Source organism: Siphateles boraxobius, unplaced genomic scaffold (assembly GCF_051911475.1).
Source record: "Siphateles boraxobius isolate OS27281-9 unplaced genomic scaffold, OSU_SipBor_1 30, whole genome shotgun sequence".
NCBI lineage: Eukaryota > Metazoa > Chordata > Actinopteri > Cypriniformes > Leuciscidae > Siphateles > Siphateles boraxobius.
In genome coordinates this window covers 2,812,953-2,828,905 of record NW_027508920.1, presented here as the reverse complement: position 1 = coordinate 2,828,905, position 15,953 = coordinate 2,812,953, and the positions used below count along the sequence as shown (strand labels likewise).

Here is a 15,953-nt window from a genome sequence, read left to right as displayed (position 1 = left end):
CTGTCCTTAAAAGACTGAAAGCTCAAACTAGAGTAATTTAAGACTGGACTGATGAATCTGTACTATGCTTGCAAGACTGCTTTGATTGCACAGACTGGGAAATGTTTAAACAGTCTTGTGGGGATGACATAAATGAGTGGATGGATGTGACATGCTCATATATTGCTTTTTGTAGAGACATGATTGTTCCATGTAAACTGGTGAAAATCTATCCCAACAACAAACCATGGATAACTAAAACTGTAAAGGATAGCTTACAGAAAAAAGTCATGTTTTAAGGGGGGTGATAGCGCTGATCTACAAATAGCAAAAAAGGATCTAAAAGTAGTAATTCTCAAAGCAAAACGAGACTATAAACATAAATTGGAGCACAAGGTGGCAACAAATAATCTTGGATCAGCCTGGGACAGTATGAAAACCATAGCAGGCCTCCAGAATCTAAAGAGCAGCAGCCCAGTCACCATGGATGGTTTCAGCTCAGACACTGATCTGGCAAGTGCTCTAAACCAATTTTACAATCGTTTTAATACTTTTGATTTTAGCAATGAGATCTACAATTTGAGTAACCAGCTCTTTGATGTTCATCACTTTCATATAAGACAAAAAGAAGTGCAGAAAGCCTTCCTCTCTATAAGAGTTAATAAAAGCCATGGTCCAGATAACATCTGTGGGCGCATACTCAAAACCTGTTCAAAGCAATTGAGTACTCCTTTCCAATCTATTTTTAACAAATCTTTAGAGACACAATTAGTACCTGAGGTCTGGAAGGATTCTGTGGTTGTCCCTGTTCCCAAATCCAACACCCCCAAAATCTTTAATGATTTTAGACCCGTGGCACTCACATCAATTGTAATGAAAGTATTCGAAAAGTTGGTGAGGTCTGAAATATTAAGGAAAACAGAGCATTCACTTGACCCTCTGCAGTTTGCTTATAGACCCCACAGGGGGGTAGAAGATGCCACAGTTACTTTACTTAATTTTCTTTTTAAGCATTTGGATAACAGTGGCTCTCATGCCAGACTTTTATTTGTTGACTTTTCCTCTGCTTTTAACACAATTCAACCCAATATTTTAATCACAAGGCTGCTAGAACAGTTTGACCTGAGCAATAACCTGGTAGGCTGGATCCTGAACTTTTTAACAAACAGGACGCAAAGAGTGAGAGTGAATGGTAGTCTCTCTGACAAAGTCTGTTCATCAACCGGCTCCCCACAGGGATGCGTACTCTCATCTCTTCTTTACATCCTGTACACAAATATGTGCCAGAGCAGGTGGAAAAACAGGACCATAATTAAATACGCAGATGACTCAGTAATCGTTAGCCTGCTCCAAGACTGTAAAACAGGCCATGGTCCAGTCATAAATGACTTTGTTGAATGGTGTGAGGCATCTCACCTTCAACTAAACGTAGCCAAAACAAAGGACATGCTAAATGACTTTAGGAAAAAAATCCAAACACAAGAAAACTACATCAATCAAAGGTAAAACTGTTGATTGTTTGCAAACGTATAAATATCTGGGGACAATAATAGACTCAAAACTAACATTTGAAACTAACTGTGAAGTTGTGTGCAAAAAAGGGCATCAGCGCTTGTTCTGTTTGAGAAAACTGAGTCGCTTTCATATTGACAAATCCATCATGACTCTCTTTTACCATGCTTTTATTGAATCAGTTATATCATTTGCGCTAGCAGCATGGTTTGGGAACCTCTCTTTGAAGAATAAAAATTCACTCAACCAAATAGTAAAGTGGTCTAGCAGGCTGATTGGTGAGTCACAGCCCAATGTGGAGACCTTGTACACAAAACAGTTACAGTGCAAAACTGGTTTAATCTTAAATGACAGTTCCCATCCATTGCACACAGAGTTTCAGCTTCTACCCTCTGGGCGTAGGTTCATAATCCCTAGGTGTAGAACAAAAAGACACAAAAACTGTTTTGTTCTTGCAGCCATTACACTGAGGAATAAGTCATAACTATCCTTTGCACAGGTGTTCTACTTGTTTTATTTTATTTTATTATTGCTTTTATGTATGTTTTAATCTATTCTGGACTGATAAGAACTTTTTTTTTTTTTTCATTTAATTTAAATTTAATTTTTTTGTCATTTCCTAATTTTTATTGTCTTAAGTTTGAATGAGGTGTGATATGTGTTCTCTTCTTTTGTTTTTTACATATGTGTGTATAAGGACTCTACCGCAAACAAAATCTACCTTCGGGTACACATAAAGTAACAGTAACTTGAACTTGAACTTGAACTTGAAGGATTGTGGGAATTGCAGTTTCTAATGTGACTGACACCGTGGGGGAAGAGGACTTCTATTGGTGAACCAGGGAACACAAACCAGACACTGTGACAAAAAGTGCCTGAAAGGTTGACAGAAAAATAAGAATAATAAATATAGCTGCTAGCAGCGATGACAGGCCCAAGCCGGTGGCTTTAGGGTAACTGTGCACGACGGGCAATATAAATGTAAAATACAATAAATGTAATGGCTCGTTTCCACTGAGCGGTACGGTACGGTACAGTTCGGTACGCAATTATTTGCGTTTCCACTGTCAAAAGTTGTGAATGGTACCAAAAAGCCGAACCGTACCGTACCACTTTTTGGGTACCCTTCCGTTGGGGTACCTAGCACAGTGGAACGGTACTAAAGGGTGGAGCTAGACTCACTGCAGAACGCTGATTGGTTGACAGAGTATCGTCACTTGCGCGAGCTACAAGGGGAATGACAACAAAAGCAGCGCCATTTTTTTAATATAAGTTGGAATATAATAGTATGGTTATTCTTTCACGAAATGTAGTTTTAAGAGTTTTTCAGACGAGAATGTAGTTGTTTAAAGCTCAAATCTGTGGTTTATTTATAATGTTTTATGATAATTTGATCCATTCCAGGTGATCACCGGGCGCTCGGCGCTCATGTTCCCCGCCTGGAACAGCCTTTCCTCGGCTAGTCGTTCTGACGTTTGCCGCTGACTCTGTAGTGGTAATTCGTCTTGTGTAAATTTAACGGGTGATCTTTGGTCTCGTGAATCGATAATTCGTTCCCTGGCCAATCGTTTTGGCTGAGGGTTAAGTGAAGTTTCATATATTTAGGCTATTTAACTTTTCCGTTGTAACGTTAATGTTAGACCAGCGCTGAATTTGTATATTTGACTGAATTTTTTGCTTCATCTCTTATTGTATAGCTTCTTGTAACGTTACCTTTTACTTATACTTTTATAATGGCTATTATTGCTAAAACTGAAATTTAACTGGGTTGAGTTTTGTCATTTTTTATTTTATTACAAGATTATCACTGTAATGTTGTTTATTGCAACATTTGTACAAATGCAAATATTGCCAGGAATATGCATATATTTCGTTTTATTGTTGCCTAAAATGTACATGCAGAGCGAGCTGAGTGACGCTTTCAAGAACGCGCTGTTCCATTTGGAGAATTACCGGACTCGCGTCCTCGGGAGTCATTCTGCTGAGAATTCTGCATTCTGTCCTCATTCTGCATTCTGCTTTGCGTACTTGTTATTGAGAAATGCCTAATGTCGGCGCTTGTCTTCTTGTGACAAACATGCCGAGAAGCAAGGACAAGATCTGCTGTATGCCATCCATTAGTGTTTACTTTGTCGCTTTCTTCTTCGCGCGAAAATGACGTTGATCGCTTCTTTCCTGCAAACACCACGCCTATCAAGTAGGGTACTGTTGGCGGTGGAAACGCTAGCCGGATCATGGTTTACTGACCCGACCCGACCCGAACCGTACTGTACCGTACCGTACTGCTCAGTGGAAACGAGCCATTAAAGAACCACATCAAATTCGCCTGAATACGCCCCATTTACTGAAGCAGCTGGTGCCACTATGACCGTGAACCACAACAGCCACATCCATGAGATCATTTAAATTCAAATGGATTTCATGTCATTGAATGTCATATGTCACTTTAAAATGAGTGCAAAGTTATCTCAAGGTCTTTTTTATATTTTATTCATCTAAATATTAAACTAATTATTTAAATCTATGTTGTCAGTGCACTACAAATAAACTGGCTCTATGACTTTGTTAATCAAACTTGTTAAGAAGAGACAAGGCTTAATACAGTTCTTATCCTTCAATGCAGGCCAATGCACACAGCAATTGAAGGGTTAAACTCTTGTCAGAGTATTATTGACAACTTTTTCTTGCCCGACCAGACCATAAGTTGGGAATCACTAAAACGAGAGATTATTCTGATTTTATTAAATTTTTTGTAAGTTATGATCAATAGTGGATAATAAATGTATTACTGATGGTAACAAGGTTGTGCTGCTGAGCCACGTGCAGCCTCTCGAGGAGAAATGTAAACAAATGAGCCCAGCACTCACAAAAGAAACTCCGTTAACAACATACTGCCTATAAAAAAAAAAAACATGGAGTTTTTATATTTTTAACATATGATACAGTTAAGCAACCTCGCATGAAGAGTGCTGTTTTCTTGAATATCATCACGATTGAAACTGTGACATTAATTTCATACAACAGTTTAATAAACAGTTACAATTAAGTCACTTACATTTTAGATGCAATATTGACCGTTTTTGTTCTGTTTCAGCAGCGAAAATAGTTAAACAAAGATCACAGCAGAACCATCGCGCATCTCACAGCAACACTCAGCCGTGTTTTCTCATTACTGAATATTTCAGCATTTTGAACGAATCAGTAGATTCAATTTACCATTCATTAACGTGTCTCATTCTTGAATGAATCAGTTGTTTGAACGAATTGTTTGAATGAATGAATCAATAACTCGCTGATTAAGACGGTCGCCTGCCGCCCCTTGCAAGCGGTTTAGTGTTATGTTTAAAAGTATCATTCTTTCCAACGTTTTCTCAGTCAGTACATTACTAGTAGAGCAGTGGTTTTTAAACTTTTTCAAGAGCAACCCCCTATTTTTTTTTATTGACGCAACCCATAGGCCTATTCTTAAGCAGATTGGCCTGTAATTTACTAATTCTGTAGGATCAAGTTGCGTTTTTTTAACAAGCGGTTTAATCATAGCCAGCTTAAAAGTTTTTGGTACATATCGTAATGACAAAGATTAATTAATTATATTAAGAAGAGGATCTATGACCTCTGGAAGCATCTCTTTCAGTAGCTTAGTTGGTATAGGGTCTAACATACATGTTGTCGATTTAGATGATTTAACAAGTTTAGAAAATTCTTCCTCTCCTATAGCAATGAATGAATCGAATTTTTCGTCAGGGAGACTACAATGCACTGCCTGATGCAATACTGTAGTAGACGTTGGCAAAGTTATAATTTTCTCCCTGATATTATCAATCTTGTAAGTAAAGAAGTTCATAAAGTCATTACTGCTGTGCTGCTTGGAAACATCTGGGCTAGAAGCTTTATTTTAGTTAGTTTAGCCATTGTTTTAAATAAATACCTAGGGTTTAGGTTATTTTCTTCTAATAGGGTTGAAAAATAAGCAGATCTAGCAGCTTTTAAGGCCTCTCTGTATGCAATCGTGCTCTCTTTCCATGAAATGCGAAATACCTCTAGTTTTGTTTTCTTCCAGTTGTGCTCCATTTTTCTGGCGCTCTCTTAAGGGCCTGAGTGTGCTCGTTGTACCATGGCGTTGGACTATTTTCTTTAATCTTCTTTAAGCACAAAGGAGCAACTGTGTCTAAAGTGCTGGAAAAGAGAGAGTTAAAGAGAGAGTTAAAAGTTTCTGTCGCAATATCGAGTTCTTCTAAGCTATCTGAGATGCTGAGATGATGAAACTGATCAGGAAGATTATTAATAAAGCAATCTTTAGTGGCAGAAGTGATAGGTCTAACATATTTGTAACACTGAGTCGGCTTTGCAGCCTTGGCTAAATTAAGTTTACACAAGAATAGATAATGACCTGAGATGTTATCGCTCTGCTGCAGAATTTCAACGGCATCAACATTGATTCCATGTGATAATATTAGATCTAGAGTATGATTACGACAAAAAGTAGCTCCTGATGTTGTCTAACTCCAATAGAGTTAAGAATGTCTTTAAGTGCCAATCCCAATGCTTCTTTTTCGTTATCTACATTTATATTAAAATCACCAACAATTAGGGCTTTATCTGCAGCCAGTACTAACTCTGATAGAAAGTCAGCAAATTATTTGACAAATCTCAAACATGATTTATCATTTACACTAGATATTGTTACATTAAGCACCAACACTTCGAAAGGATTATATTTGAAACTAGACTTCTTAGTAATTCTGAAAATATTACTATAAATTACAGCAACACCTCCCTCTTTGCCTTTCAGATGAGGTTCATGTTTATAACCGTAATCTTGGGGGGTGGACTCATTTAAAGTAATGTAATTGTTTGGTTTTAGCCAGGTTTCTGTCAAACACAGCACATCTAGGTTATAGTTTGTAATCATATCATTAACAATAAGTGCTTTTGAAGTAAGGGATTGAATATTCAGCAACCCAAGCTTTATCATTTGTTCATTTGTATTATATCTTTTTTTATTTGTTGAACATCAATTAAATTTTTACTCTTAGATGGGTTTGGAAGTTTTTTGTATTTCCTATTTCGGGGAACAGACACAGTCTCTATATGATGATATCTTAATGAATATATGGTGAAAGAGTCTTTGTCTGATGGGATTTATCTGACCTCAGTGATGTGAGACAGCTAGCAGACGGTCGGTTTAGCCAGTCTGTCTGCTTCCTGACCTGAGCCCCAATTCGTGTTTGAGGTCTAAGACTATGTGCCATATTTCTAGAGAGAAGAGCAGAACCATCCCAGGAGGGATGAATACCATCTCTTTTCAACAGATCAGGTCTGCCCCATATTGTTAAAAGCGCTATATAAATGAAGGTGACTTTACTTGACAGGAACTGACTCATGACTAATCTATGTAATCGCTGGAGAAAATGCTATCTACTGGACCTGAAATCTGCTCATTCTTGCAGCACACAGTAACCCACTAAGCTGAAGATGAGTGACATGGTTCTCATTGGAGATGCCATTATGCAAAGACAAATCTTGAAGTTAGGCAAAAAAAGTTAGGAGCTGTTTCCAGGCTCAGATGGGAAAGTTAGAGGATGTGCTGTTTGCACACCCACAGGAACTGTGTTATAGAGACCAGTTCAGTTGCTATATGCATTAAGTTGATAAACATATATATATCGGGGGAGGATGTTGTGAATTGTATTAATTATATTATTTATATTCTTCATATATTATTTTTTAATAATAATAACTAAAACATAATTTTATTTACCTTTGATTTTATGTTGTTCAGGTTTAAGAATCATACTTTTACGGAAACACATTACTTACAACCTTTATGTATAATGCATTATAAACAGTGTTGGGAGCAACGCGTTACTGTAATTCCACAACTTTTAGCGGTAACGAGCATGTAACTAATTATTTTTTTTAAATCAAGTAACGCAATTACAATTACTGAAATTTAAATGAGTTTGTTACTCGCGTTACTCTCTTTTGTGAAAAATGAACACTTGCAGACAAGAAGACGGATAGGCCTACTTTAGCTTCTTCTGATCTAACGTCGCAGGACCCTTATGGTGGCACAATGATACACCAATCGAACAGTGAGCATTAAACCACAGCATGGCCGATAGTGCAGATAGAATGAGCTTTCTCTCCTTGAAGTATGGACATTACTTATCGCTCGTCGAAATTAAAGACACCGAGTGTGTCCGAGAGTGTGCTCGACAGTGCGTGAGAGAGACCGAATGTGTCCAAGGATAATATAGTTTGTTTATAAATGAATTACACATTTCAGCATTCGAATAATTTCTGTAGCATATTGGTATCATCTGAAATGTTTTAATTAGTTTACATTGTTATAAAATAAAACTCCAAAAATAACCTGCAGGGAACGTTCAAAGAAAACATCAACCGTTTGACCGGTTGTGAACACGTGCGGCAAACACGACTAGAATTTGGCCTCTGATGATGACGTTCTCTGTAGGTTATAAAAATAAAACCCAAAAATATTATATTCTATTTTTATTATTTATGTTGGTAGGCCTACATTGTTCAGTATTATATTGAGAACACTTTTTGTTAAACTGTTTACTTATTGTGAGGAAGAAAATACTTTACTTATACTTATAATGTATTGTATGGTTACATTAATAATTGTGACCACAGTTGTAAAACATTATAATACATTATAATATGTTATGTATCTATTCATTGAACACACCTTTAGAAAGTATAATGCATTAAAACGCATGACAAACAACCAACACAATCGTTCTTATTGCTAAGAAGGAAAGACATGACAAAAATAATAACTCAAATTATTTTAATTTTTTTAACTCAAATAGCTCAAATCAATATTTGATGTACAAGTATTTTTTATGTTATTTTGCATACAGTTTTTAAAGGATACCATGTGATTTAGGCTGCAGTATATATTTGCTGTGAGTTTTCAACCTGATTGACATCATTCTGCCAATTTTTCTTCTGAAAATTTTCTGAACTTTGACAGTATTATTATTATGGGCAAAAGCTGTATGAGAGACTGCTTTATAAGATGTGTTTTAAAACACAATTGGAGTTGGGGGAAAATATGGCCTACGAATCTAGACTTAATCTATGTTTTTTAAATAAATAAAACTTTTCCTTACACTCTCTAATAGCATCTATAATAGCAATCTTTTACTGACTACATACGTTCTTGTTGCCAGTTTTTGACTTTACTAATATTTTTGCTTTATTTTGCTGCCTGATACTCATAACATAATGGATGCAGCTTAGCATCCAATCCAATTAAACATTAACGTTAAAATTAACTAGTCTTTTTACATTTAATCATTACTGAGTTGTACAACTCAAACACTATCACTTAACTACAGTTTGTACTTTCCTGATGTTAATGATTATGTGAAGTCACACCTTGTAGCTAGCGGAGATGTAATGTAGCATGAGAAACAGGAGCTCTTGCTCAAAGGAAAGATGAGTGTGTGATCGGAATCAATATCCTGTGTCCACAGAGGTGAGGTCGGAGATCTTTTCCTCTGAATCCAAAACTCAGAGTTCAGACCGTGCAATGGATCTGGGCTTGGCTGAAGACCACTTCTCTCGACCTGTGGTAAGTATTTATTGCTTTTAATTGTGCTTAAGCAGGACCTGACTTATAGTGTTTTCAGATAGGCTTACCAGTATCTATATACTGTGGATGGCCAGTATAATGCTGATATATACATACAACTATTTAATATTAGCAAATGATATGTACACATTTACATTTATTCATTTAGCAGACGCTTTTATCCAAAGCGACTTACAAATGAGAACAATAGAAGCAGTTAAACTAACAATAGGACAACGATATGCAAGTGTTATGACCCTTCCCAGTTTAATCTAACGCAGTATGTGTACTTTTCTTTATTTTTTTTATAACGATAAATAATAGATATAGAATAGAAGATAAAGTGTTAGTATTAATGGATCAAGTGTTGCCGAAAAATATGCATCTTCAGCCGTTTCTTAAAAAGGGCCACAGACTCAGCAGCTCTGGTTGAGTTGGGCAGGTCATTCCACCAGCATGGAACAGACCAGAAAAAGGTCAGGGAAAGAGATTTTGTGCCTCTTTGAGATGGCACCACAAGATGGCGTTCACTTACAGAGCGCAAGTTTCTGGATGGCACGTAATCTGAAGTAATGAGTTTAGGTAGGAGGGAGCAGAGCCAGTGGTTGTTCTGTATGCAAAAGTCAGTGACTTGAATTTTTCGAGCGGCAGCTGGCAACCAGTGCAATTTCGTGAGGCAACTCTGTCTTTGCAAGGTTTAGTTGAAGGTGGTGGTCCTTCATCCAGCCAGAAATGTCTGTCAGACAGGCTGAGATGCGAGCAGGCACCGCCGGATCATCAGGCTGGAATGAGAGGTAGAGTAGTGTGTCATCAGCGTAGCAGTGATAGGAAAAGCCATGTTTCTGAATCACAGATCCTAGTGATGTCATGTAGATGGAGAAGTGGTCCAAACACTGAGCCCTGAGGCACCCCAGTAGCTAGATGCTGGGTCTTGGATATCTCACCACTCCACGACACCCTGAAGGACCTACCTGAGAGGTAAGACTTGAAACATTGTAGTGCAGTTCCCAAGATGCCCTTGGTCTTTAAAATTGACAGGAGGATCTGGTGGTTAACTGTGTCAAAGGTAGCAGACAGATCCAGCAGGATGAGAACTTGAGGATGAGGATTTGGAAGCTGCTCTTGCCAGTCTCAGAGCTTCAATTACCAAGAGCAGGGCAGTCTCAGTTGAGTGTCCACTTTTGAAACCAGTCTGGTTGTTCTCCAGGAGGTTGTTCTGTGTAAGAAAGGAAGAGATCTGGTTGAAAACCACTCGTTCAAGTGTTTTCGCGACGAATGGAAGAAGGGATACCAGTCTGTAATTTTCCAGATGTGTTGGATTTAGAGTGGGTTTCTAAAGCAGTGGGGTTACCTGAGCCTGCTTAAATGCTGTGAGAAAAGTACCAGTGTGAAGAGAGGTGTTTATGATGTGTGTGAGTGCGGGTACAACTGAGGATGAAATGGCTTGAAGTAGATTAGTGGGAATAGGATCAAGCGGACAGGTAGTAAGGCAATTGGAAAGGGGGAGTTTGGAGACTGCTGCCTCTGAAAGCAGAGAGAAGGAGGGTAGAATGTGTGTGTTAGCTGGTAAGATGTGTGTGTCAGTTTGTGGTTTGGTAAATTGGCTGCTGATGGTTGTTGTTTTATTTATGAAGAATGTGGCAAAATCGTCAGCTGTTAGGGTTGATGAAGGAGGAGGAGGGTTGAGAAGAGAGGAGAAGGTTTTGAAAAGCATGCGAGAGTCAGAAGAATTGTTAATTTTGTTGTGATAGTAAGTCATTTTAGCAGTAGAGATTTTAGCAGTAGAGATATTAGCAGAGAAGGAAGAGAGGAGGTATTGATAAAGACCAAGGTCAGTAGGATCTTTCGATTTGCGCCACTTTCTCTCTGCACTCCTGAGTTTAGTACGATGTTTGCGGAGAACATCAGATAACCAGGGGGCAGAGGGGGTGGCTTGGGCTGGCCTGGAGGAAAGGGGGCAGAAGTTGTCCAAGCAGGATGTTAAGGTGAAGAAAAGAGTATCAGTTGCACTGTTAGCATCTAGTTTTGAGAGCTGATCAGGTGGAGGAAGTGTAAATGAGACCAAAGAGGGTGAAAGTGAGCGTAGGTTCCGTCGAAAGGTGACCTGTGGAGGAGTGTGTGTTGTGTTCTGAGGCAGGTTGAGGTTGAGAGTGAGGAGGAAATGATGTGAGGTGTGCAGCAGAGTGACCAGTGTATGGTCAGTGGAGCAGTAGCGTGTGTAAATAAGGTCTAATTGGTTACCTGATTTGTGAGTAGCCACAGTAGATACTCGTTTGAGGTCGAATGAGGCAAGCAGAGTTTGGAACTCAGCAGCCTGAGGCTTTTCTAGGTGGATGTTGAAGTCTCCAAGAACTAAGAGAGGAGTACCATCCTCAGGGAAGGATGAGAGTAGCACATCAAGCTCCTGCAAGAAACTGCCAAGTTGACATGGTGGACGATAGACAACTACAAAATGGATTTTAATAGGCCTAGTAATGGTAATTGAATGCGATTCAAATGAGCTGTTGTCACACAGAGGTGGTAAAGCATAAAATTTCCAATCGTTTGAGATGAGAAGACCATTACCTCCACCCCTTCCGGTCAGGTGAGGGGTGTGTGTGAAAGTGAAGTTAGTGGGGAGAGGGCAGCAGGTGTGGCAGTGTCCTCCGGTCAGATCCAGGTCTCAGTCAGGGCCAACAGGCTGAGACCTGAATGACTAGAAATAGTGCAATGAAATCAGCTTTGTTTACAGTGGACTGGTAGTTCCAGAGACTGATGGGAAAAGAGAATAAAGTACTAGAAGACACCGGAAAGGTACGCAGGTTGCTAGGATTGTGCTGCCTCCTATGTGTGACATATGATTTACGCATGTTAGAAAGGAATTTGAAAACATATAGTGAAAGAGAGGTCACAAATAGAAAGATGAGAAGAAAAGTTGTGTAGAAGAGAGAGTAAACAACAAGACAATAATACTCAAGTGCCTTGTCTGTGTTCTTGCTCGGTGGGTCCTTACACCATGAGGGCTTCACACGAGGGCTGCCGCGGTATACTACTTGCTTTATACTCACTGAAATGTCGTTATTGAATACAATGTATACAATTGAAGACAATGTACACAACATTACTGAGAAGTGAAAACTTATTAAAACAGACAAAAGTGCATTATTTTTGACAAAGCTGTCAGTAGATACTAGAACTGTTACATGAGGGAGATGTCATTTCTGTTATCTATTTATATAAAGGACTGACTGTTCTAACTCGACTGCACTGGTACAGGTCCTTCTCAAAAAATTAGCATATTGTGATAGTTAATTATTTTCCATAATGTAATGATAAAAATTAAACTTTCATATATTTTAGATTCATTGCACACGAACTGAAATATTTCAGGTCTTTTATTGTTTTAATACTGATGATTTTGGCATACAGCTCATGAAAACCCAAAATTCCTGTCTCAAAAAATTAGCATATTTCATCCGACCAATAAAAGAAGTGTTTTTAATACAAAAAAAAAAAGTCAACCTTCAAATAATTATGTTCAGTTATGCACTCAATAGTCAATACTTGGTCGGGAATCCTTTTGCAGAAATGACTGCTTCAATGCGGCGTTGCATGGAGGCAATCAGCCTGTGGCACTGCTGAGGTGTTATGGAGGCCCAGGATGCTTCGATAGTGGCCTTAAGCTCATCCAGAGTGTTGGGTCTTGCGTCTCTCAACTTTCTCTTCTCAATATCCCACAGATTCTCTATGGGGTTCAGGTCAGGAGAGTTGGCAGGCCAATTGAGCACAGTAATACCTTGGTCAGTAAACCATTTACCAGTGGTTTTGGCACTGTGAGCAGGTGCCAGGTCGTGCTGAAAAATGAAATCTTCATCTCCATAAAGCTTTTCAGCAGATGGAAGCATGAAGTGCTCCAAAATCTCCTGATAGCTAGCTGCATTGACCTTGCCCTTGATAAAACACAGTGGACCAACACCAGCAGCTGACATGGCACCCCAGACCATCACTGACTGTGGGTACTTGACACTGGACTTCAGGCATTTTGGCATTTCCTTCTCCCCAGTCTTCCTCCAGACTCTGGCACCTTGATTTCCGAATGACATGCAAAACTGAGCAACAGTCCAGTGCTGCTTCTCTGTAGCCCAGGTCAGGCGCTTCTGCCGCTGTTTCTGATTCAAAAGTGGCTTGACCTGGGGAATGCGGCACCTGTAGCCCATTTCCTGCACACGCCTGTGCACGGTGGCTCTGGATGTTTCTACTCCAGACTCAGTCCACTGCTTCCGCAGGTCCCCCAAGGTCTGGAATCGGTCCTTCTCCACAATCTTCCTCAGGGTCCGGTCATCTCTTCTCGTTGTGCAGCGTTTTTTGCCACACTTTTTCCTTCCCACAGACTTCCCACTGAGGTGCCTTGATACAGCACTCTGGGAACAGCCTATTTGTTCAGAAATTTCTTTCTGTGTCTTACCCTCTTGCTTGAGGGTGTCAATGATGGCCTTCTGGACAGCAGTCAGGTCGGCAGTCTCACCCATGATTGCGGTTTTGAGTAATGAAACAGGCTGGGAGTTTTTAAAAGCCTCAGGAATCTTTTGCAGGTGTTTAGAGTTAATTAGTTGATTCAGATGATTAGGTTAATAGCTCGTTTAGAGACCCTTTTCATGATATGCTAATTTTTTGAGACAGGAATTTTGGGTTTTCATGAGCTGTATGCCAAAATCATCAGTATTAAAACAATAAAAGACCTGAAATATTTCAGTTGGTGTGCAACGAATCTAAAATATATGAAAGTTAAATTTTTATCATTACATTATGGAAAATAATGAACTTTATCACAATATGCTAATTTTTTTAGAAGGACCTGTATATGCACATCTGATTTGTGAGTTTGGCATAAAAATTACCTGTTGGTGGTGCTGTCATCAAATGTGGGAGCATACCAAATTTTGTTTCGATAGAGTGAAGAATTGCAAAGATACAGCTTCTCATGTGATTTTGGGGGGACATTTTTAACTCTGTTTTACTGTAACTTTTAAAATTAGGCGAAAATCTAAGGTCAGCTCTATATATGCAGCTCTGTCTAATGTTAATATTTTAAGACTGTCAGATTTTGGTGATAATCGGGCAAAATGTGAAGGAGAAAAATACCATAAAACTACATTTTAAAATGGAATCTTAATGCAAGACATTGAATGTGATAAGCATGAAAATCATAATTAAATAAACTAAGATTTCTATTTCTAGGAGAAAGAGTTGAAAATTACAACCAAGTCAGAGCCATAGCCTTGTGGGCAGTGCTCCGACATATAGTGCAGCAGCAACCCAAGTTCGAGTCCCGGGTTGTGGTCCTTTGCCGATCCTGTGTCAGGGGCTCCCCATTGTTTATATAGCTGGCACGATTAGATTCCAAAGAGGATGATGCTGAAGGCAGGTTAAGAGTTTCAAAATAGTAACAAGGTTTATTGAACAACTCAAAGACAATACCGGACCCAGACTGAAAGGAAATGAGGAACTTAAATACTCAATGATAACAAACTCAATAATGATCAGCTGTGATAATGAAATGAATATCCATGGTAACCGATGACTGGCAGGAAAATAGAACAAAGGAAACGGATGATAAACAAATAAAAAGTCCATGAAAGTGAGACTAACTGAACATAATCGTGACAAACGCTTTATACAATACAGATTGTTTCAAAGCAACTTTACAATGATAAACAGGAAAATAACGATATAATAATGAAAAAAAAAACAGGATTCAACTCTGCTGCTGCTCTGCAGCTCTAAAAAGACAATAGTAAACTGTCATTAATCAGTTCAATGCTGATTCATTTCAGCTATAAAACAGCTCAGAAAATAGTGATGTCATCATCCAGCTAAATTGAGATCTCATCCAATGTCTGTGCAGTAAAATCAGTAATATTGCTGAATATTGCGTTTCCCCAACTAAGCAAGCCAGAGATAACAGTGGCAAGGAACCCAAAATCCATCAGGTGACAGAAATGGATATAAAAAACCTTAGGAGAAACCAGGTTCAGTCAAGGGGCCAGTTCTCCTCTGACCAATGAACAAACAGTGTGATTATGATTCAAACTGCAAGTCAGAAGTCAGATTGTGGATCGATAGCATTTAAAATATTTAATCCAGATCCTTCTGCTTGAAGATCGGATTCATCAAGCTAGTTACTGTTAGATGAAGCTGGGCCATAAGAGTCTGTACAGATACCTTGTCTGGTTCTTGTGGTCTTTGCTGAAGATCTGTGCTAATGGCTGTCATGTCGATGAGGTCTTCACACGGTATTACATTTTTTTCTGTAGTATTTCTTACCTGAATACGAACCTACTGTTAGACTCACCTGAAAAAGAGAAAAAGCTGTGTTTATTTCATATCTCTTATAAAATAATAAAAATTATTTAAAAAAATAATATATTATTTTACATTAAAGAAAAGTTTTTTGTTTGTATATGCTGTCAATTATTAGCCTGGCTCCGCCCTCCTACGTACTTCCGCTCAATTTTCATTTTCATCAATTTTCAGTACTTCGTCTGGGTTTGCAGTATATTTGCAGGTTTTCTCTGGCCAGTTTTTTACCGGTCCAATCAACGAACAGAGGGAGTGGCTGAGAACGATGACGTTGAGGTCGTGCGCTAGTTTAGTCACAACCAAGCGTTAGCGATTGGTTATGGCAGATCCAGAATGGCTCTGGGCAGATCCAATAGTTTTAAACTTCAACAGAGTACAAGGAAGTTAATGCTTGTCAATGGGGAGTGGCCAGACTCTCTGTACAAATGAAATGTACGAGAGTCTGGTAAGACCAGGCTAGTCAATTATAGTTCTTAGAAAGAAAATTTAAATTGACAAAAATCTGTACTTCTAGCAA

The 15,953-nt window shown here is 38.7% G+C and overlaps 1 protein-coding gene across 13 annotated transcripts in view; it reads left to right on the top strand.

The window, feature by feature from the left end:
• The window catches only part of def8 (differentially expressed in FDCP 8 homolog), a 194,001-nt gene that overhangs the window by 105,951 nt on the left and 72,097 nt on the right, over nucleotides 1–15,953 (top strand). For all 13 annotated transcript variants that reach the window (XM_077248136.1, XM_077248141.1, XM_077248146.1 and 10 more), the window contains one exon: nucleotides 9,000–9,097. In XM_077248136.1, the coding sequence (XP_077104251.1) occupies nucleotides 9,000–9,097 (98 nt within the window). The remainder of the gene's footprint in view (nucleotides 1–8,999; nucleotides 9,098–15,953) is intronic.